The sequence below is a fragment of the Leptopilina heterotoma genome, unplaced genomic scaffold (genome assembly GCF_015476425.1).
Source record: "Leptopilina heterotoma isolate Lh14 unplaced genomic scaffold, ASM1547642v1 Lhet_46, whole genome shotgun sequence".
NCBI lineage: Eukaryota > Metazoa > Arthropoda > Insecta > Hymenoptera > Figitidae > Leptopilina > Leptopilina heterotoma.
Genome location: NW_025111092.1, coordinates 1,052,341 through 1,073,406, shown reverse-complemented (window position 1 = coordinate 1,073,406; position 21,066 = coordinate 1,052,341). Strand labels below are relative to the sequence as shown.

The following is a 21,066-nucleotide window of genomic DNA, read 5'->3' as shown; positions in this document are numbered from 1 at the left end:
AAAAAAATCCGCAATTAAACTTTCTTAAAAAAATGAATTCCACAGAATTTTTAGTTTAAAATATCAAAAATTCAAATTTTCAAAGATTTTAATTTAATTATTTCTAAAAATTCACGCTCTAATGCATTTAATATTCAATTATAATTTAAAATTTTTATTGAAATCTATTTTTAAATCAATTTTTATTATAAAATTTTACTAAAATTCAATTATTTAAATACAAAAATAAATAATTTATCGAATGTTTCTTAAAATTCAATTCCCATAAAGAATTTTATTAACAAATTTATAAATAATTGAATTCTTTTGACGAATTTTAATAAAATTTTCAAGAATAATTACATTTTTCAAAAAATTCGATTAAAATTGTATTAGTAATACCATGTAATTGAAATTTTGCAATGAGTTTTATTATTTGTGAAAATAATTGAATTTCTGCAATAATTTGTAAATTTTCCAAAATAAAATTTTTTTTTCGAGTTTTTAACTACAATTTTTCTATAAATGCATAACTTTTAATATTTTTTGAAAAAGTTCTTTAAAAATTTCCAAATTAATTTGTTTACAATTCAATTTTACAAAATTTAAATTATTCGTGAATTCTTCAATTAAATATACATCAGAAAAGAAAAACTTCAAATAATGTAAAAAAAAATCTGCAATTACACTTACTCAAAATAATGAATTCCACCGAATTGTTAGTTAAATTTATGAAAAAATTGAGATTTTCAAAAATTTTAATTTGAAATCTTTTTAAAATTCAATTATTTCTCAAAATTCACGCTCTAATCGTTTTAATATTCAATTATAATCTTAAATTTTAATTAAAATCCATTTTTAAAGAATGTTATCAATAAATTTTTAAATAATTTAATTCTTTTGACGAATTTTAATATAAATTTTTAAGAATAATTACATTTTTTGAGGAATTCGATTAATATTGTATTAAAAATAATTGAAATTCAGCATTGAGTTTTATTATTTACGAAAATAATTGATTTCTTAAAAAGAATTTTATTTTTTACGAAAATAATTGAATCCCTGTAAAAATATTATTATTTATGAAAATAATTGAATTATTGCGAAGTTTATAAAAAATTTGTAAATAATTGAATTCCTGTGAAATTTTTATTCTTTTATGAAAATAATTAAAGGTTTGCGTAGAATTTGATTAAATTGTTTTTTAAATAATTGAATTCTTTTGGAAACTTTTATTAAAATAGTAAATATTAAAAATCATTGAATTGAGGAAAATTTTCCAAAATAATTGAATTTTGGACAAGAATTTTATTATTTCTAAAGATAATTGAAATTTTGACGAGAATTTTATTTACTTTTGAAAATAATGGAATTTCTGCAATCACTTGTAATTTCTCTAAAATTCTCTAAATTATATCATTCAATTTATGAACTTTTCGTCTTTTCTCAATCAAATTACGGACTTTGCGGACCTTTTTTTTTACAAAAACTGACTTTTACGGACTTGAAGCTTTACGGACCTTTACGGACCCAGTTCGAGCCCTCCTTATTTCATAAATTAAATAATTGTCAATTATTAAACAACATTGGAACAATTTATGATTTTGGGAGGCAAAGTTTTTGAAATACCTGCCTTATCAACACAAGTGATCTCAGGTTTATATTTTTTCTTTTGTTTTTAAAATTATTGAGTGATATGTGGATGTAATCACGGTGTGATTATTGTTTATACGAAATTATTTTATGAATTATAATTGTATAAAAGTATCCTTGATATTTTTATATATTTTTTTTTTTGCACGTGGTTTATCGTGATAATGTTGTTTGCGAATATACCATCATTTTAATTGTTGATTTTGTGAAAATAACAATGAGTGATTGAGTGCATAGTCGACTCGTTTATAGTGTTATGTAAATTTACAAAAAATAAAAATTAAATTTAACCACAAAAATTAATTTTCAAAACAAACAAAGAATGCAGAGATAAATCTGTCCATGGGAAATTTTTTTATTCCGCCTTTCATTCTTTGTTTTTTACGGTGATTTATAATTATCCCCCAGGCACATACATGGCTCATTTAGATTAAAAAATAATTACCTCAAGTTCAAAATGATTTTTAGTCATTTTTCGAAAATTTATATAATACAAAATCATAAAAGAGAAAAAATCGGCTGACAATCAAAAAGCAAAAAATATACTCAATAAAGTTCCATTGTGGAAACACCGGGAAATATCAATTATAAAAAAATAGAAAAATTTCAAGTTTGAAAACTTGAAAAAATTATAATCTATTAATTAAAAATTAATTTGTGAAGTTTGAATCTAAATTCTTAAAAAAAAATTAAATTAGTCGACCTCTAATAAAAAAAGGAGAAATAATAAATATACAAGGAGATTCGATTTCTCTAAATCACTATATCGTGAAACGCGTTTCGATTTACAATTATACAACTACATCGTCAGTACTAATATCGATATGTCATGATATGGAAAATAGTCGACGAATCATTATCTTTAAATCCATATATTCAATGATTCGATTCGTAAAAGGCATCTCAAAAAACTTGTTTGGCAAAAATGTGCGTTTTTCTCTTCTTAATTAATAACTGAGAAAATCAGTAGAAAAAGAAAAGAGGGATAAATTTTCGCAACATCGGTACAGTCTCGATGAGCAATCGCTCGAATGGAATATTAAATAAATGCAATAATACTCAAACTCATTTATCGTTTATGAGAATTCGTTTTAGATTTCGGACTATCCGTGGTCCCGTCATTAACATCGCGTCTCAATCTTAGAATGAAATTTAAATTATGAGCCGTATTAACTGCATAATAAACATTCGCCGATGTTGGCAGTACCATATCGCGATCCGGTAGCACTTGTGCCAATGTATACTGATCGGGATTGCCCTCAATACCCAATTTAAGCATTGCATTACGAATAACTTGCGGTGTCCTCTCATTATTCGAGAGCATTATTGATTTATAGAGAATAACACCGTCTGTCTCGACATTATCACTTTCCATTGTTACCTTAATAATATAAAAATCGGGCGAACTTTTGTGCGAGTGACTTGGACTCGGTAGGCCAGGATGACACGGACTACCGCCTCCGTTTGTTGTGACTCCAATTTGAGGCGCTAGGCGTGAATTTTGACCCGACGACGCACCACCGCCCGAACTCAATGAGACGTCCAATGATGGAAGTGAAGAACTGGAAGACGAGCTGGACATTTGTGACGGCGATGTTCTTCGATCTAGGGAATTGTGTGGCGAACTTGGCAATGAATCTAGATCGCAATAGAATTGAGAACTGCTCGAACTCGACGTTGACGCTATCGAGTCATTTTTTCGATGACCTTGATGATTCTAAAAAAAAATAAAATCCATTTAATACGTGGACATTTTTTGATAATTCATTCTTAATATAAATAATGGGCAGCCATAAAAATTTGAGTTTCTTTTTCCCTGATTTCCAAACTTTTTGTCTTATTCCCTGATACTGGCAGGCTTCACAGTGTCCCTAAAAAGTATTTTAGGGCAAATAGGGGACTGAAAATTAAAAAAGAGAACTTTTAAGGAACCATAAAAATTAGTTAAATAAAGATAAAAAATATAATTTATTTATACAGGGTTGCCACAAAAATTTAACTTTATTTTCCCCTGATTTTCAAACACAACTTTGACTTATATTTTTTCCTGACCCTAAAGAATATTCTGATTCACTCTCAAAATTATTAGATACTCAAAAAAATGTTCTATTAAATTTATTTACAAATTTTCTTCAAAAGTAAAGTTATTCGAAAACATCCAATAGTTTTATTTAAAATAAATATTTAATCATTTTTTTTTCATTGGAATTAAGATGTTCAAAAATTTCAAATTCAAACCTTTTCAAATTGAACAACTCATAAAGAATATCATTATGAAACATAAAGATGACCGACTGACAAAATCATTATTTTATTATTATATAAGAATATTGTTACTGTAATTTCTTCAAAATTATTTGTATCATTTCAATTCAATTAACATTTTCTAGAATTTTTAACTAAAATTCTACTTTAAATCAATAACATCAATTATTATTCAATTAAACTTTTTCAAAAAAATTAATTCTACAGAATTGTTAGTTAAAAGTACGAAAAACAATAATTTAATACTACGAGATATCAATTATTTAAATACAAAAATAAATAATATTGAATGTTTCTTAAAATTTAATTTTTACGAAGAATTGTATTAACAACATTTGAAAATATTTAATTTCTTTTAAGGAATTAAATTACAATTTTAATGAAATTTATTATATTAAAGAATTTTATAACAATTTTTGAAAATAATTGAAAACTTTTTGAAGAATTTTATTAAATTTTTTTTAAATAATTGAATTCTTGAGAAGAATTTAAATAATAATTTTTGAAAACAATTGAATTCATTAAAAGAATTTTATAAAAATTTTTGGAAATAATTGACTTTTTGAGAAGAATTTTAAAAAAAGTTTTGACAATAATTTAATTCTTGAGAAGATTTTTCCCTATCTATTTATAATTATATAATTTAATTCTTGACGAGAATTTTTAAAAAATTTTGAAAATAATTTAATTTCTGCAAAGTATTTTATTACTTTTCAAAAGAATTGAATTCTTGCGATGAATTTTGATATTTATCAAAATAATTGAATTTTGGAAAAGAATTTTATTAAAATTCCTTAGAATAATTGATTTTATGGGAAGAATTTATGCGATTTTGTTGTTTATCAAGATAATTGAATTCTTTTGCAAAATTACTTAAAGATTTTTGAAAATAATTGATTTTCTGCTACGAATTAAATGCTATTTATGAAAATATTTTGAATTATTGCAACGAATTTTATTCTTTTATTGAATAATTTAATGTTTCTTAAAATTGAATTCTTTCCTCAATTTTTAATAAAATTTTTAATAATAATTGCATTTTTCAAGGAATTTATTTAAAATTGTATTGAAAATATTTGAAATTCTGCGATGAAAATAATTTAATTCGTAAATGAAATTTTATTATTTATGAAAATAATTGAATCTTTTCGCAGAATTGTATCAAAAAGTTTTTTCTATAATTAAATCTGTTGACAAATTTTATGAAAATAGTAAATATTGAAAATTATTGAATTGCAAAAAACTTTTGGAAATAATTGAACTTTTGCAAAGATTTTTATAAATTTTTGAAAATAATTGAATTTTTGGCGAAAAACTTTGCAATTTGTAAAGATAATTAAATTCTTGACGAGATATTCGTGAAAACTTTTTTAAATAATTGAATTTCTTCGAAGAAGGAAAACTTATTAAGAAGGAAATTTATTAAAATATAGAAAATAATTAAATTCTTTTCAAGAATTTCTTTAAGTTTCTTTGAGAAATAATGTACTTTTTTTAATAATTTAAATTGAAAATTTTCAAAATAATTGATTTAAATTTTAAACAAAGAATTTTTTTCAACTTTTTAAAATAATCTCGTCTGTTAAGAATTATAATTTAAATATTTGATTATTGAAGTTTATTAAATTTGCATTAAAAGTAATTGAATTCCTGAGAAGAATTTAATTATTTATAAAAAATAATTAAATTTTTGCGATGAATTTTACTGCTTATAAAAATAATTGAATTGTTTCGAAGAATTTATTAAAATTTTAGAAAATAATTGAATTCTTCTGAAAAATTTTAAAGCTACATATTTAAGAAAAAAAATCGAATTCTTCCGTGAAATTTTATAGAAAATAATTGAATTCTTGCAAAGATTTTACTATTTAAGGAAATAATTGAATTCTTTCGTGAAATTTTGTTGAAGATAATTGATCTTTTGCTAAAAATTTTACTGTTTATAAAAATAATTAAATTCTTTCGAAGATTGTTATTATTTATAAAAATAATAGAATTCTTGGGAAGAATTAAAATTTTTAAAGATATTTGTACTTAATAAGTGAACTTTTTAAATAATGATTATAAAAATTATTCAAAAATTTGTATTTGATAGAAAAAAATTTATAATTTGCATAATGATAATATCTTAGAAAAATAAAAATAAAATATTTAAAAAATCTCATTTTCCAGAATTTTTTGAAAATTGAATGAAAACAAAATAAAATTTTAATCTTTTTAAAATTAACTAATTAATGAAAATTTTAAATAAAATTTTTTCGAAATTAAATTATTTGCAATGCAATTTGGAGCATTTAATACTGCTTTTTACACAAAGAAATACTTTTTATAATATTCAATTATTATTTTCCAATTATAAAATTAAAATTCTTTAAAAATCCAATTTTTTAAAAATCTCTATGTGAAATTATTCATATTTAATTATTTTTAAATTATTTTTGAAACATATTTAATTATTTTCAATTTAATTTCATAAAATTTCAATTAAATTAATAATTTTTCAACAAAATTTTTATAAAAATTCTAATATTTAGGGAAAAAATGGAATTAAAATATCTTAGAAAACTTAATTTTTAAAAAAATTTCCATCTAAAATCTTAACTAAAACAATTCTTAATCACTCTTCAATAAATTCAAGATAATGTTATCTCAAAATCCAATGCAATAAAATGACAACTGTAGCTAACGTTGAATATAATTCTCTCTTGAAATATTTGTTAATGCAATCACAATTTTTAATTAATATTAATATTTCAGTTTTTTTTTAAAAAACTTTTTAAAACGAAAAGAAATTGAACATGAATTCAATATTTATAAGTGTTTCAAAAATATTTCTGAACATCAAAAACAAGAAGCTTTTTTGTAATTCTGGATTAATATTTTTTCAGTATACTTTTTGACAAAATTCATTAACATTTTTCTGATTTCCTTCATCTGTGTCAACTTTCTTGATTCTTATATTTTTGTTTTAACAATTTTTTGAATTTACTTCAATTTTTTAATTATTGTTTTGGATTCATTTATGTCTGCAAAGACAATACAGAATTTTTTGAAAAAGCAGTTTTCCAAAATGAAAAAATTGTACTTTATACAAGAATTTATTAGTAACTTATTTTTATGGAATCACTTCGATAAATTAATTTTATAGAATTTATTTTGAAATTATTTTTGTAAAATTTTATTTCTAATTTATTAATTACAGAAATCACAGTAACTTCTTTTTCAAAATAGATTTAAAATTTAAATAAATTGTAATTTGGTAGGATTAAAATTATGATAGAATTAAAATTTTGAAATAGTATTTAAATTTGGATAACTTGTGGTAAAAAAACAAACAGAATTACAATGTATTTAAATTTCGTTCAATAAATATTTCAATCAAGAAATACTTTAAGTAAAATCTAAAATTCATTGAAATTTGAACCAGGTGTATTTTAAATCTGTTTAAAATTTTGATAAATTTAAGCTTATTGTTAGATAAATTGAAACAATTTGAAAACAATTGCAGACAATAATAATAAAGAAGTGTAAATCTAGAATTCTGCAATTTTGCAATTAATATAATCTCAGGAAGGTTAAAAATAAGCTTCTAAAGATAATAAATTTTTTCCAACACTTCTCAGCATAATTTATGATTTTACATTGGCAATTCAATCAGGTTTAAAATATATTACATCCAAAACTTAATTGAATCCTAAAAGAAAGTGAAAAAGGTAATAAATTAACAAAATAGGTGAAATAGGTGAAACTGTTAACAAAATTTTTAAATAGGTGTAAAAAATGTGAATAGGTGACAACCTGTGATCCCTATAATTCATTTATTTGAAATAACTCTAATTAAAATTTTCAAAAAATGTTTGCTTTTGTAAAAATTTACTTTATTTTATTAATTTTAATTAACTTTTATAAAAAAAAATGTATAAAGGTTAAATCAACACACCTGTTTCTTTTTTACCCGATTATTGAGAGTTGTTCCAGGAGGTGGAACTTCAATTTGACAACTGAGTTTGTACGCCTCTCGATCGTCGAACACAATGATTGAATGAAACCATTTCTCGAATATTGGATCAGTATTAAAATTATATGCATTCGCTGCGCCTTGAAGAAGTCGAATCCTTGCGAGCACTTCAAATTCCTTTCGTCGCTTATCAAAATTTATAAGTCCCCCCGCTATCGAGTCAGGAATTGCTGTGTCTATCATTGTTAAATCAGTCAAAAATGTTCCTAAATAAGGTATCGTGCCATAGCTAATATTCTGAAAAAAGAAATACATCATGAAAAATTAAAATCTTATACTTTTAATTATTAAACTTATATTTTAAACTGACTATCGAATGTATTTCAGTTTTAGTTTATTTGGAAATAAATTGAAAATTTCATCTTCACATTGCTTAAAATTTCTTACAAATTTTAGGAAATTAATTTATCACTTTTTGTTTATTAGGAAGCGAAATTAAAAATAGTGTTTTTTTTAAACGAACGTTAATTAACACTTCCTTGTTTTAAGATTCTAAAAACTGCTAAAATTGTAGAAAATATTATTTTTGAACAAAAGAATTGTGTTAATTTTTTAAATCAGATTTTACAAAACAATAAATTTATTGTCTCAAAATTAACATTATTGCTAAAATAATTAACATATTTTCATGTTTTTGTACTTTTATTTTAAAGATAAAATGGTTTATTATCAATAAGGTGATATTTTTTTCAAGAAGGTGGTAATTATTGAAAATGGTTTAAAAAATGTTATAAAAAATTATATATTTTTTATTAAACTCGGAAAAACTCGGTTTATTTGAAATCTTACTCAGAGGCTCTAAATTATTCTTGCAAAAATTTTAAGTCCGATTGATTACAATTATTATCTAGGTACTAATTTTCTTAACTAAATTTTAAAACCTATTGTTAGTTGAAAAAACTTTCTTTTTGAAATTTAAAAAATTAAATTTTATTTTCGTGTTTTTAACACTAAAATTCTTCTAATCCATTATTTTTAATAATTTTTGAAATAGTTCTATGAGAATTTTCAAATTCATTAGTTAACAATTCAATTTTATAGAATTTCAATTATTTGTAAATTCTTCAATAAAATATATATTTGAAAATAAAAACTTGAAATAATTTTTAAAAAAATACAATTGAACTTTTTCAAAAAAAAATTAATTCCACAGAATTGTTAGTAAAACATATGAAAAATTCAGATTTTCAAAAATTTTAATTTGAAACCTTTGCAAAATTCAATTATTTCAAAAATTCAGACTATAATGTTTTTAATATTCAATTATAATTTAAAATTTTAACTGAAATACATTTTTAAATCAATTTTTTTTAGAAAATTTTACTAGAATTCAATTATTTGTATATGAAAAAACAATTTAATGAATAATTGCATGCTTCTTAAAATTGAATTCTCATAAAGAATTTTATCAATATATTTTTAAATAATTGGATTCTTTTGGCAAATTTTATTAAAATAGTATATATTAAAAATCATTGAATTGAGGAAAATTTTTGAAAATAATTGAATTTTGGAGAAGAATTTTATTACTTTTAAAGATAATTGAAATTTTGAAAAGAATTTTTAAAAATTTTTGAACATAATTGAATTTTTGCGAAGAATTTTATTACTTTTAAAAATAATTGGATTTCTGCAATCATTTGTAATTTCTCTAAAATTCTCCAAATTATATCGTACAATTTACAAACTTTTCGTCTTTTCTCAATCAAAGTACGAACTTTTTTTTAAAAAAAACTGACTTTTACGGACTTCTAGCAAATTTAAAGATCTTTACGGAATTTACGGACCTAGTTCGAGACATGTAAATACAAAAATCTTCGTAAAATTTAATTATTTTACAAATTTTAAGTTACAATCCTTCAAAAAATACAACAATATTTATAAATAATTTTTTAAAGTGAGAAAATAAAATTCTGTGAAATAAAAAATTTAATTTAATGAAATTTTAATTACGATTTTTTAAAAACCTCATTTTTCAAAACTACAAAATTGAATTTTACAAATTTGATTAATTTTTCTTTAATAGATATTTTAATACTTATTGTCATTTATTTATCCACCAGGAATTAAAATTTCAAAATACTTTCAATACTAAACCTTTTGAAATTTAATTATTTCTAAAAATTAGAACTACAATTCTTCCAGTTCTTGAAATATTTTCTAAAATTTTAACTGAAATTCTTTTTTAAATCAATTCTTATAAAAAATATATAACTCAATTATTCAATTATTAAAATACAAAAATAAGTGGTAAAATAATTGATTATTTCTCAAAATTTTGAGCAATGTGCAGAAAAAAGACCGATTTTATTAATATAGAATTAAGAGATAATCTTTTTTCAGTAATAACGAAAAAGTAGCGTTTGCTAAATTAAAATAGTGACAAATTAAAATAGAATAGGTGATAAAATTGAAAACAAAATCGATCAAAATGTAAGTTTTAACGAAACGCAAGCAAATTTTCTACACTTAACTTTAAAGAGTCTGCGGTGTTTAATTCTAAATTAAAAAAATTTTATTTAAGTGATTTTTATAAAGTAATATAAATAATTAACTAAAATGTTGTAACATTTTAGTATTCAATATCTTCGACCACTTCAATTTCGGAAAAAAATAAAAGTTCGGCGTTATAGGAATTCTATCATTTCTAAAACATAATTTCTATTTATGTTTGTAAAAATAAAAATCCAGACAAATAAAAATTCGGTGTAATGGAAATTTTGTAATTTAAAAATTCGACTAGCAAGAAACTTTATTGAATAAACATTCTGCTAAATGGACATTGGTTAAAAAAATAATGATCTCTTTTAAAAATGTAGTTAAATAGAAAAGGGCTAAAATAAATAGAAAATAAATAGAAATAAATAGAACTTTGCTTGAATAACAATTGTAAATTTTCAGTAAATTATTAATTCTTTTTCCTAAAAATCATTTAAATAGAGATTTGATAACTTGAGATTCGAGACTGAAAAAATTGTTCCAAGTTCAGTGTGGAAAAAAATTTTTTTTTTCCATTCAAAAAATACTTACTCCTGCGTGAGTATTTTGTTTCTGAAATATTTTTTGTAAATGCCTATCGCTTCTACCGGCAGTGTCAGCAAATTTTGCCGTTCCCTCCTTAATGAGTAATTCTCGTTGTGTCCATGCGTTATTCTCCTCCGAGAATATTCTCTCGAGTTCTCTGAAGACCTCATGCTTTTCACGTGGCATGCATTGCCAACATTTTTCCAGTCTATAAACAGGATTACTCTGAAGTCCCGAGACAATTGCCTTGAGACTACTGAAATTCTTCACCACCCTCAATTCCTGAGCAATGTCAATCCACGTCTCGAGAATTCTCGCCCTCTCGTGTGCCTTTAATTGCAAGTCTTGAAGAATTGTCGCAATTACACGTAACGAAACGGCGTTAAATTGATTGACAGTTGCCAAAACAGTTGCAGCGTCATGACTGCGTGAACGATCGCGTCTCGACCAAACTGCGCCCAAACATTGATGGGCTATTAATTTTTTGAACACTTCGGCGTCCATTCGCGTCAGTTGCTCGGCGAAATGTCGATGGGGCACCTCGGGAAAAATGTAGGTCGGCCAATGATCGTTTATCACATCTGTCGTTCCATGCTGAGTGAGACGACTGTTGTCGTATGGTTGACACGAGTCTGGGGAAAAAGATAAAATGCGTTAGTAAGCCAATTTTTTTTTTTTTTTTTATTTTTTACTTTCATTTCTATTTTCAATTCATTTCATTTTCCCTAGAGATTTTTATCATCAATCTTTATTTGTACAATTTTGAAAATCGCTAATTACTTTTACCAACAGAGTGAATCATCGAGTCAATAATGATTATTTTCTCATTCCAACTTTAGAGATGTTTACTATAATTAATTAACCGCAAACAGACAAAATTTAATGGAAACTTTGAAAAATTACAAAGAATATTTAAAAATACTTAATGTCTATTTGACTATTTAGTCAGAAAATAAATTGTTTAATTACTTATCGAACTAAATTAATTTAAACCCTCAGTTTAATTACAAAAAATTATGAAAATCTATATCTATATTTAATAATCGTTGTATTCTGGTAATCTGTTCGAAGTTTGAGGTTAGTTGTTGTTTGATTTTTTGTTTCCAAACTTTTTAAATATTTTCAATTTTAAAATTAATGTCATGAAAATCATTGAATTCTTGCGAAGAATTTTACAAATTTATAAAAATAATTGAAATGTTTTGAAGAATTTTATCATAATTTTTCAAAGTAATGAAATGTTTTGAAAGAATTTTCTTAAAAATTTTGAAAATAATTGGATTCAATTGCAAACTTTTATTAAAACGTTTAAAATAATTAATTTTTCTTAAAAATGTTTACAAAAATGTTAAAAATAATTGAATTTTATTTAATATCTTTAAAAATAATTGAATTCTTTCGAGAAATTTTATTATTTATGAAAATAATTGAATTATTGCGAAGAATTTTATTAAAATTTTTCAAAATCCTATTTATAAAATAATTTAATTTCTTTAATAATTATAATTGAAAATTTTGAAAGTAATTGAATTTTATGAAGAATTTCTTTGAAGTTCTTATAAAAATCTTGTTTCTTAATAATTGAAATTAAACACTTACTTAGTGAATTTTCTTAAAATTTTTGGAAATAATTGAACTATTATACAATTTTAATACAATTTTCTAAAATAATTTAATTCATTCAGCGAATTTTATTAAAATATAAAAAATAATTTAATTCTTTCGAAGAATAGATACTATTAAAGGTTTTGACAATAATTCAATTCTTTCAAAAAATTTCTTTAATTTATTGAATATAATCGATTTTGTTCATAATTTTAATTTACAATTTTACTATTAAAACTTTATTAAAATTATTGATAGAAAATGAAACTCTTTTAAACAATTCTATTAGAGTTTTTGAAATAATTAAATTCTTTTGAAGAATTTCTCTGTGTTTTTTCAAGATAATGTAGTTTTTGAATAATTTTAATTGGAAATTTTGAAAATAATTGAATTAAAAAAAAGGATTTTTTTCAAATTTAAAAAATAATCGTGTCTGTTAAAAATTATAATTAAATATACTTCATATTAAAGTTTATTAAAATTGTAAATTGGAAATAATTGAATTCCTGTGAATAATTTTATTATTTAATAGAAATAATTTAATTCTTGCGAAGAATTGTTATATTTTTAAAAATAATTGAATTGTTTCTAAGAATTTATTAGAAGTTTAGAAAATAATTGAATTCTTTGGAGAAATTTTATTAAATAAATTGAATCCTTTCGTGAAATTTTATCAAAATTATATTGAAATTTGAAAATAATTGAAATTTTGCGAAGAATTTAATCAAAATTTTTTAATATAGTTGAATTCTTTAAAGAAATTGTATTTAAAATTCTGAAAAATTAGTTTTTAAAGTCTAGAAAAAAAATTTACTTTATAAAGAATTTTATTAAAAAATTGACATAATTAAATTTTTAGAAACAAATTGTATCATTTTCTAATCTTTCTAGAATAATATTATTTAATAATTTACAAGAAATTTCTTAAAAGTTTTGTGAATAATTGAATTTTTGAGATTAACTCAATTTTAGAATTGCTTTAATTATTTTTAAAATAATTGAATTTTGGAATTATAATTGAAATTTCTTAAGTTTTAAAGAAGATATTTGAATATTTTTCAGGAAATTTATTAAACGTTTTAAAAATAAAGGCATTTTTAAGGAATTTTTCAGAAAAAAAATTTTTGAATAACCTGAAGGAAACGAGGAGGAAAAAATTAAAATAATTGAAAATAATTGAATTGTTTCAATGGATTTATTCAAATTTTAGAAAAGAATTGAATTCTTTCGTGAAATTTTATTAAAATTGTATTGAAAATAATTCAATTCCTGCGAAGAATTTTACTATTTATAAAAATAATAATTGAATTCTTCCGAAGAATGTTAGTATTTATTTATGAAAATAATTGAATAATTGCAAAGAATTATATTAAAATTTTTGAAAATATAAACAATAATAATTAATTATGTACTTAATAAGTGAATTTTTTAAATTTTGATTATGAAATTATTCAAAAATTAAAATTTGAAAATAAAAAATTTTGTAATTTGCATAATAATAATAAATTGAATTTCGAAAATTGTAATATAAAAAATAAATTTTTATCCCAATATAGAAGTCTCGTTACTTTTTTTTTCAAAAGTTTCAAGTTGATTAAAGTTTTCTTGAAACTGCAAATACCTCAGACAACTATTACTGTCAAGAGCAAATTCTTGATCTTTGCTGACACAATTCTTCCTGAAACTAAGTCTAGAGTCAGACGAGTGTGTCATAGATGTTGACTTAAATGGAGGACAAACACAGTGAAACGAAATTGCCCTCATTTATTAATTGTTGTTAACGTTCATTATATCGGAAACCCTTATAAACAATTTTTTTTCTGCAGTCAACAACAATCAAACGTCCACATAATAATTTTAATTTTAACAAAAAATTATTTTACTTTTTTATTCTTTCCAATCTATTCTTATATTTACTTTTCCATAAATAAAAAATATTTCTCATTGTTAATAAAAAAAAAATCGAAAATATTCAATTTCCTTTTCCATAGATAAAAAATATTTTTCACTGTTAACAAAAACAAATCGAAACTATTATTCAATTTTTATTTTACTCAATTTCCTTTTCCAAAGATAAAAAATATTTTATAATAAAAAAAATCGAAAATATTCTCCATCTATAATTTAGATTATTTTTATAGTTTACAATTTTCAACTGCTAAGTTTTCCTATCGGGATAAAAATAATTGCAAATAATTTTAAAAAATAAAGTAAATAAAATAAATAATTAACAGATAAAATAAATGAAAATAAAATAAATACAAAAAATAAAATTCTAAAGAAAAGATAGTCGATAAATAAAATATGTTTTCATAAAATGTATATAGGAATAGTTTAGTCATTATAGATTTACAGAATCATGATTAAAAATTAAACACGTTTAAAATATAACAAATAAGAAGTATAATGGAAAGTTTATAACAGACGCAATTTATATTTATTACTCGTATAATAAACTCTCCATACGTTCAATTAGAAAATTATAAAGAAAACAACAACAATCGATTGCTATTAAAATAATTACAAATTATCTAGTACATCCTAGAAAGTTTTTTGTACTATCTGACAAAATAATAAACTTTCTCGTTGTACTACAAAAAAAGATTATTCCAATACACAGATGCCACAAATTTGGATTTTGTTTCTCCCTGATATCCGAACAGATTTTTGAATCTTTCCTCTATAATCCCGATGAAAAACTACAAAGACAGCAACTTTATACATTTACAAAAAAAAAAAATTTTTTTAGTCATAAAATTCCATTAATTTCAAAATTTTCAATTAAAATTCTTGGAAAACAAAATTATTTTCTAAAAAATTTGAATAAAATTCTTTAAAAAAAAACTTAATTATTTTTAACACAATATCAGAAAACTTCAAATATTTCAAAATTTGTCAATTATTTTTAAAAGTTTAAATATCTTTAAAATATAGCATTAAAAGTTTTAAGGAATCGAATTTTATCAGAATTTGAAATAAAATTCTTAAAAATTTCAATTATTTAAAAAATTTTTCATATTTTTTAAAATTGAAATATATAAAAATATAATAAAAATTTTTATGAAACCTACTCTTTTCAAAATTTTAAATAACATATTCATCAAAATTTCAATTATTTACAGGAAGAGTTCACCGACTTTTTTAACTGTATCAAGAAAATAATAATTTAATTGTTCCATAAAAACTGTTTTATAGTCACGTTTTGAGAGGAATTCAATAGTCATAAAAGAAAATATAAATGGGACAAGTCCGTAAATTTGTAGAAAATATGTTTTTGGATCAAAAAAAAATTGCTGAATAAAAAAAAATGATTTTGGCTATTTTAAAAGAGAATTAATTGAAAATTCATTTAATTATTTTTCTAATTTCAAATAATAATTTTTTAAACCTATAATTTATACAATTATAAAAATAAGATATTTGACTTAAGTGCCAAATTAAATTGGTAATAAATTAGAAACAAAATTAAATAATCTGAATTTGATTTATGCAAGGGATAAAACTTTTTGATAAGTTTACAATAAAATAAATAAAACTATTTTTTAGATAAATCTGCTCTTTTCCACAATGTTGTCACTTATACAATTAAAATTTATAATTACATAATTTCTAATTAAAAAAATTAATTAAAAATTTTCTAAATGTAGAATTCAAATTTTTTATTTTTACTGCAATAAGTAATTTATGTCGACGAAATTAAATAAAAAGGCTTAAAATTTCCACTAACTATTATCTTACTCGTCTCGATTGGATTGAAAATCAGTTTAAGATTTAGTGGGAATAATAATTAAGTAATAATTAAGTTAAGAATAATAATTAATTCTTTTTATCAAAAATTATTTGCTTTTGACTGGGTTGCCCGCAAATATTTAATTTATTTCTTCTTCAAATTAAATTTTTATTACTACCTATAATTTTGCGTCACTATCAAATAAATTAATTATAAAATTTCTAAAAGTAAAATTTGAGATTTTAGTTTTTATTGTAATCAGTAATCTATAAAAATATTTTACAAAATATTTTGTTCATTTGAACGTTCAAAACTTTTTGTTAATGAATTTTTAACTAAAATTCTTCTTTAAATAAATTATTTTTAATAATTTTTGACAAAATTCTTTGAGAATTTTGAAATTTATTTGTTTAGATTCAATTTTACGAAATTTAGATGATTCGAAAATTCTTCTATTAAATATATATATATTAGAAAATAAAAACTTGAAATAATTTTTAAAAAAATTAATTCCACAGAGATGTTAGTTAGAAGAATTAAAAATTCAGATTTTTAAAGATTTTAATTTGAAACCTTTTTAAAATTCAATTATTTCTCCAAAATTCTATTTTTTAAAAGTTTTTAACGAAAATTCTTTTCTAAATCAATTATTTTTAATAATTAAATATTTATATTAAAAAGTTCAACCAATTTCAAAAAATTTTGAATTGAGATTTTAAAAAAAACTAATTACTATAAAATCTCGATAATTAAGGGCATTTGAAATATTATGACTTCACAGTAATAATTTTTTGAAAGTTCTTTAAGAATTAAATTAGTTAAAATAAATTATTGTCAAAAATAGAAAAAAATTAAGGTTTTATATTAAAATTCTTGGTAATTTCAAACTTTTAAGGCAAACAAAAACGTCGCAAAAATTCCGAGTTTTGTTATGACTTCTATAAATAATTAAATTTTTTTCCAACCTTATCTTATTCTTAAAAAACCAAATTCTTCTCTTCTTGCTCCAATAAAAATGTTATAGTACGCGGAAAAATTTTTTTTTCAAAAAATTTAACAAACGGATTATTAAACTCAATCCATTCGATGTTTGCTACAAAATATTATTTTAGAGTCACTAGTAAATTGTCACAACGAAAAATATTTAATGTAATAGTAAACTATCATGTTCTCTTATTTTCGCTGTGACAATTTGCTATTCATATTTTGTAGCAGATATCAAAAAGTTGATATCAAAAGTTTAATAATCTGTTTATTAAATTTTCAAATAAAAAAAAAATAAAATAAAACGTACAATTATATTACAAAAAGCAAAAAAATTTAAAAAATTACCAATTTGGCCATTAGGCTGTGAGAATCGATGAAGCCGATGCCTGGCCTTAAGTTCAAGTTCAGAGCCAGGCAGTCGTCGATGTGTAAAATCTAAAAGTCTCATGAGAAGTGGATGTGTCGGTGGTGTACACCAATCGCCAGGATACGCGTCCAGCCAGACATGAAGTGCTTGAACCAATGTTTTTCGATGTTGCTCGCCAGTGAGTGCTCCAGTATTCTCGTCCAGGGAATCGTATCTGACGAGTAGAAGCTCCAAAACTTCTTGCGGTGTTGTGAACGCGCGATATGTCGCAAGAAAAACATTGATGTACGTCGATTCAAGTTCACCATCGTCGTTAGCTAAACTCTCGACTAATCTCTGAACTGTGCCGGCCTTTAGGAATCTCACCCTCACCGTCTCCCACTCCAAATGTGAAATTTCATCATCTGAATCCTGCGAATAAAATTACCAATAAACAAACTTTTACAAATTCTCTAATTAAAAAACTACAACTCAAACATTAAAGGAAAATTAATAAACTAAAATTAAAAACAGGAACAAAATAAATTAAAATCTATACCTAATTAGAAAAATAGTAAATAAAAATTAAAAGCTAAAAGAAAATTTCAAATTAAAGAAAAAATTGATAGAAAAGTAGTAAATTAAAATTAAATTAAAATTGCAAAATAAATTAAAATCATAATTAATAAATTAAAATTAAGAACGAAGAGACAAATTTTAATTAAATCAAAAACTATAAGAACAAATTTGTAATTAAATTAAAGACTAAGAGGCAAATTTTAATTAAGTTGGAAATTAAATTAAAATTCAGTTTCTCCTCCAACTTTAAGGGGATGCGGATGTCAAAGTAGATGCGATTTTTTCATTGAAGCTCTATGTAATAGACAAAATCGCAACGACTTTGACATCCCCTTAAATAGTGTTAGAAAGAAAAAAATTATAAATTAAAAACAAAGAGAAAATTAAAAATTAAATTAGAATTAAAAGCTGTAGATTAAAGTTGAAAACTAAAAGAAAACTAAAAGAAAACTAATAAATAAAAATCTAAGAAAAATTGTAAATCAAATTAAATTACAAAAACTGAAGAAAATTTAATATAAAATTAAACAATAAAAGAAAATTAAAATTAATAGTCCATGAAAACTATATAAAATTATAAATTAAAGAAAGTTGATAAAAAAGGATTATTAAATAAATTATAAATATTTTAACATACTTAAAATTTCAAATTAAAAGAATATTAATAAATTTAAATTAAAGACGAGAAGAAAAATATCAAAAAAATCACAACGACTTTTGCATTTCCTTAAGCAGTGTTAAAGAAAAAATTGAATTAATAACAGTTACAAAAAGATAAAACTTTAAATTTTATTAAAAATTAAATTAAAATTAAAAACTGGAGATTAAAATTGAGGCCTTGGATCCAATAACTCGCCCGACGCTCGAAGGCACGCGCTAATACCAGTCGGGTAGCAGTGAGTGGCCCAGAGGCGCTCACTGCTCACTGACTGGCAGTTGCGCGTTCCTCCAAGCGTCGGGTGAGTTATTGGATCCAAGGCCTCAATTGCAAACTAAAAAGAAAATTTAAAATTAACTCAAAAGTAAATAAATGAAAGTACAAAAACTATAAACTGAAATTAAAAATTAAAAGAAAATTTAATTAAAAAATAACTATTTTATAAACGTTGGACGAATAAAAATGTTAATTAAAAAAAGATAGACAATTGTTATTGAGACGTAGAGAATTTAATGATTGAATTAAAGTCAAAATGAATGCTTTTAGGAGCATTGTTCCAAGTAGCAATGATAAAGCTCAGAGCGATGAAAGTCAATAGGACAACTTTTATATAACTCAGTGACAAAGTTTTCTATGAAAAACTATATAATCAAACGAGGAAATAGAATTTTCATTAAACTTTTATTAAAGAAAGTCCCATTTAATAAAACTCTTCTCCCAGCAATGTGGATGAAAATTACAATTTTTTTTATTTCTTTTTTTTGCTTCACTCTACGTACTATAAAACTTTTATTATTCCTTGATTATTCTTCCTATTTTTGCACAGCAATTTTTATTTTATAAAATATATATATATATATAGCTTTAATTTTGTACACAGATCGAAATTTTATTCATTCCTAATTTTCATTGATAAAAAATTGTCAGTTTTATTAATAAATTTTCAACTTGTTTCGTTTATATATACTAAATAAAATAAAATAAAAAAAACTCAATTTTCAATTGTGAAGAAAAAAATAAAATTAGGGGAGACCGGGGCGTAATGGCTAACTTTTCACTCTTTGTTGTTTTACTCGGACATTTTTGTTCTAATTTAATGTTTATCATCCAGAAAAGTTACTTTGGTATCTCAGCTTTCTTTTAAGACTACAAACGTCCCGATATGACTCTTACTTTTCATTCTACAACAGTTTTTCTGGAGCAATGCAGAGCTCCAAAATACGGCCCGAGCCGGGGCGTAATGGATAACTCCCGGGGCGTAATGAATAATGATTGCTAATTATTATCTACAGTTTCTAATCTTATTGTATATTGTAAATTAAGGTTCCTGGGTGAATACCCAGGAACCTTAATTGGAATGCTATTTTTATTCAGTAATACTTCAACTATCGCTTTTTCAATACTCTCTAAATCTGAATATGTGAAATTTCACTTATTGTACGTTATAAGTCGTCCTCTCGATCAATAAGTGCATATACACTTATAAATAAGTGAATTTTTCACTTATTCTGAGTGAAATTTCACTTATTATAAGTGTATATGCACTTATTGATCGAGAAGACGACTTATAACGTACAAATATGTGAATTTTCACATATTCAGATTTAGAGAGTAATATTCTGTGATATTGACACTCTCTCAATTTTTTTTGTAATTGAAGGGCTACATAAAATAAGGGGACGAACGAGTGTTTGAAAGGGATAATATCAGTCAGGTAGCAGTGAGCGGCTCAAGGCTTGTCACTGCTACCCGACTGGTAATATCCTTTCCAAGCCTCGCGTTCGTCCCCTTATTTTATGTAGCCCTTCAATTTCTCATTAAAATCGTAGCTTGAAATCTACTATTTGTAAATTTTAGACCAAAACTTTAAAATTTTGTTAAAAACACCTAAACATACTTAAACTAAGTGACAAGTAACCGCGAAAACAAACCTACACTTCGCCGATATGGTAGGTTGCTCTTTATACATAGCGTATTGCATTAGCCAACACGCCCCGGGAAAAACTAGCCATTACGCCCCGGGGGTACTCGGCAAATATTTGGCTTATTTTTAACAATACCGGAAGTGTGAATCAAAAATCTCGAATTGTCCCTTAAAAACAAACGTGTCAAGATCGAAACCTCATTTCAGTTTTTTTTTAAAGGTATTTTTGAAAAAAATAGAACGAAAAAACGAAAATTTTGAAAAGTTACTTTCGTATGTCAAAAATAGTTTTTCTACT

The 21,066-nt window shown here is 22.8% G+C and overlaps 1 protein-coding gene across 2 annotated transcripts in view; it reads right to left on the bottom strand.

The window, feature by feature from the left end:
- Nucleotides 1-1,967: 1,967 nt before the first annotated feature.
- The window catches only part of LOC122507305 (ral guanine nucleotide dissociation stimulator), an 86,309-nt gene continuing 67,210 nt past the window's right edge, over nt 1,968-21,066 (bottom strand). For both annotated transcript variants that reach the window (XM_043619929.1, XM_043619928.1), the window contains 4 exons: nt 17,607-18,039; nt 10,946-11,571; nt 7,838-8,152; nt 1,968-3,349 (listed from right to left, as the gene is read on the bottom strand). In XM_043619929.1, coding sequence (XP_043475864.1) covers nt 2,702-3,349; nt 7,838-8,152; nt 10,946-11,571; nt 17,607-18,039 — 2,022 coding nt within the window. In that variant the 3' untranslated portion in view covers nt 1,968-2,701. The remainder of the gene's footprint in view (nt 3,350-7,837; nt 8,153-10,945; nt 11,572-17,606; nt 18,040-21,066) is intronic.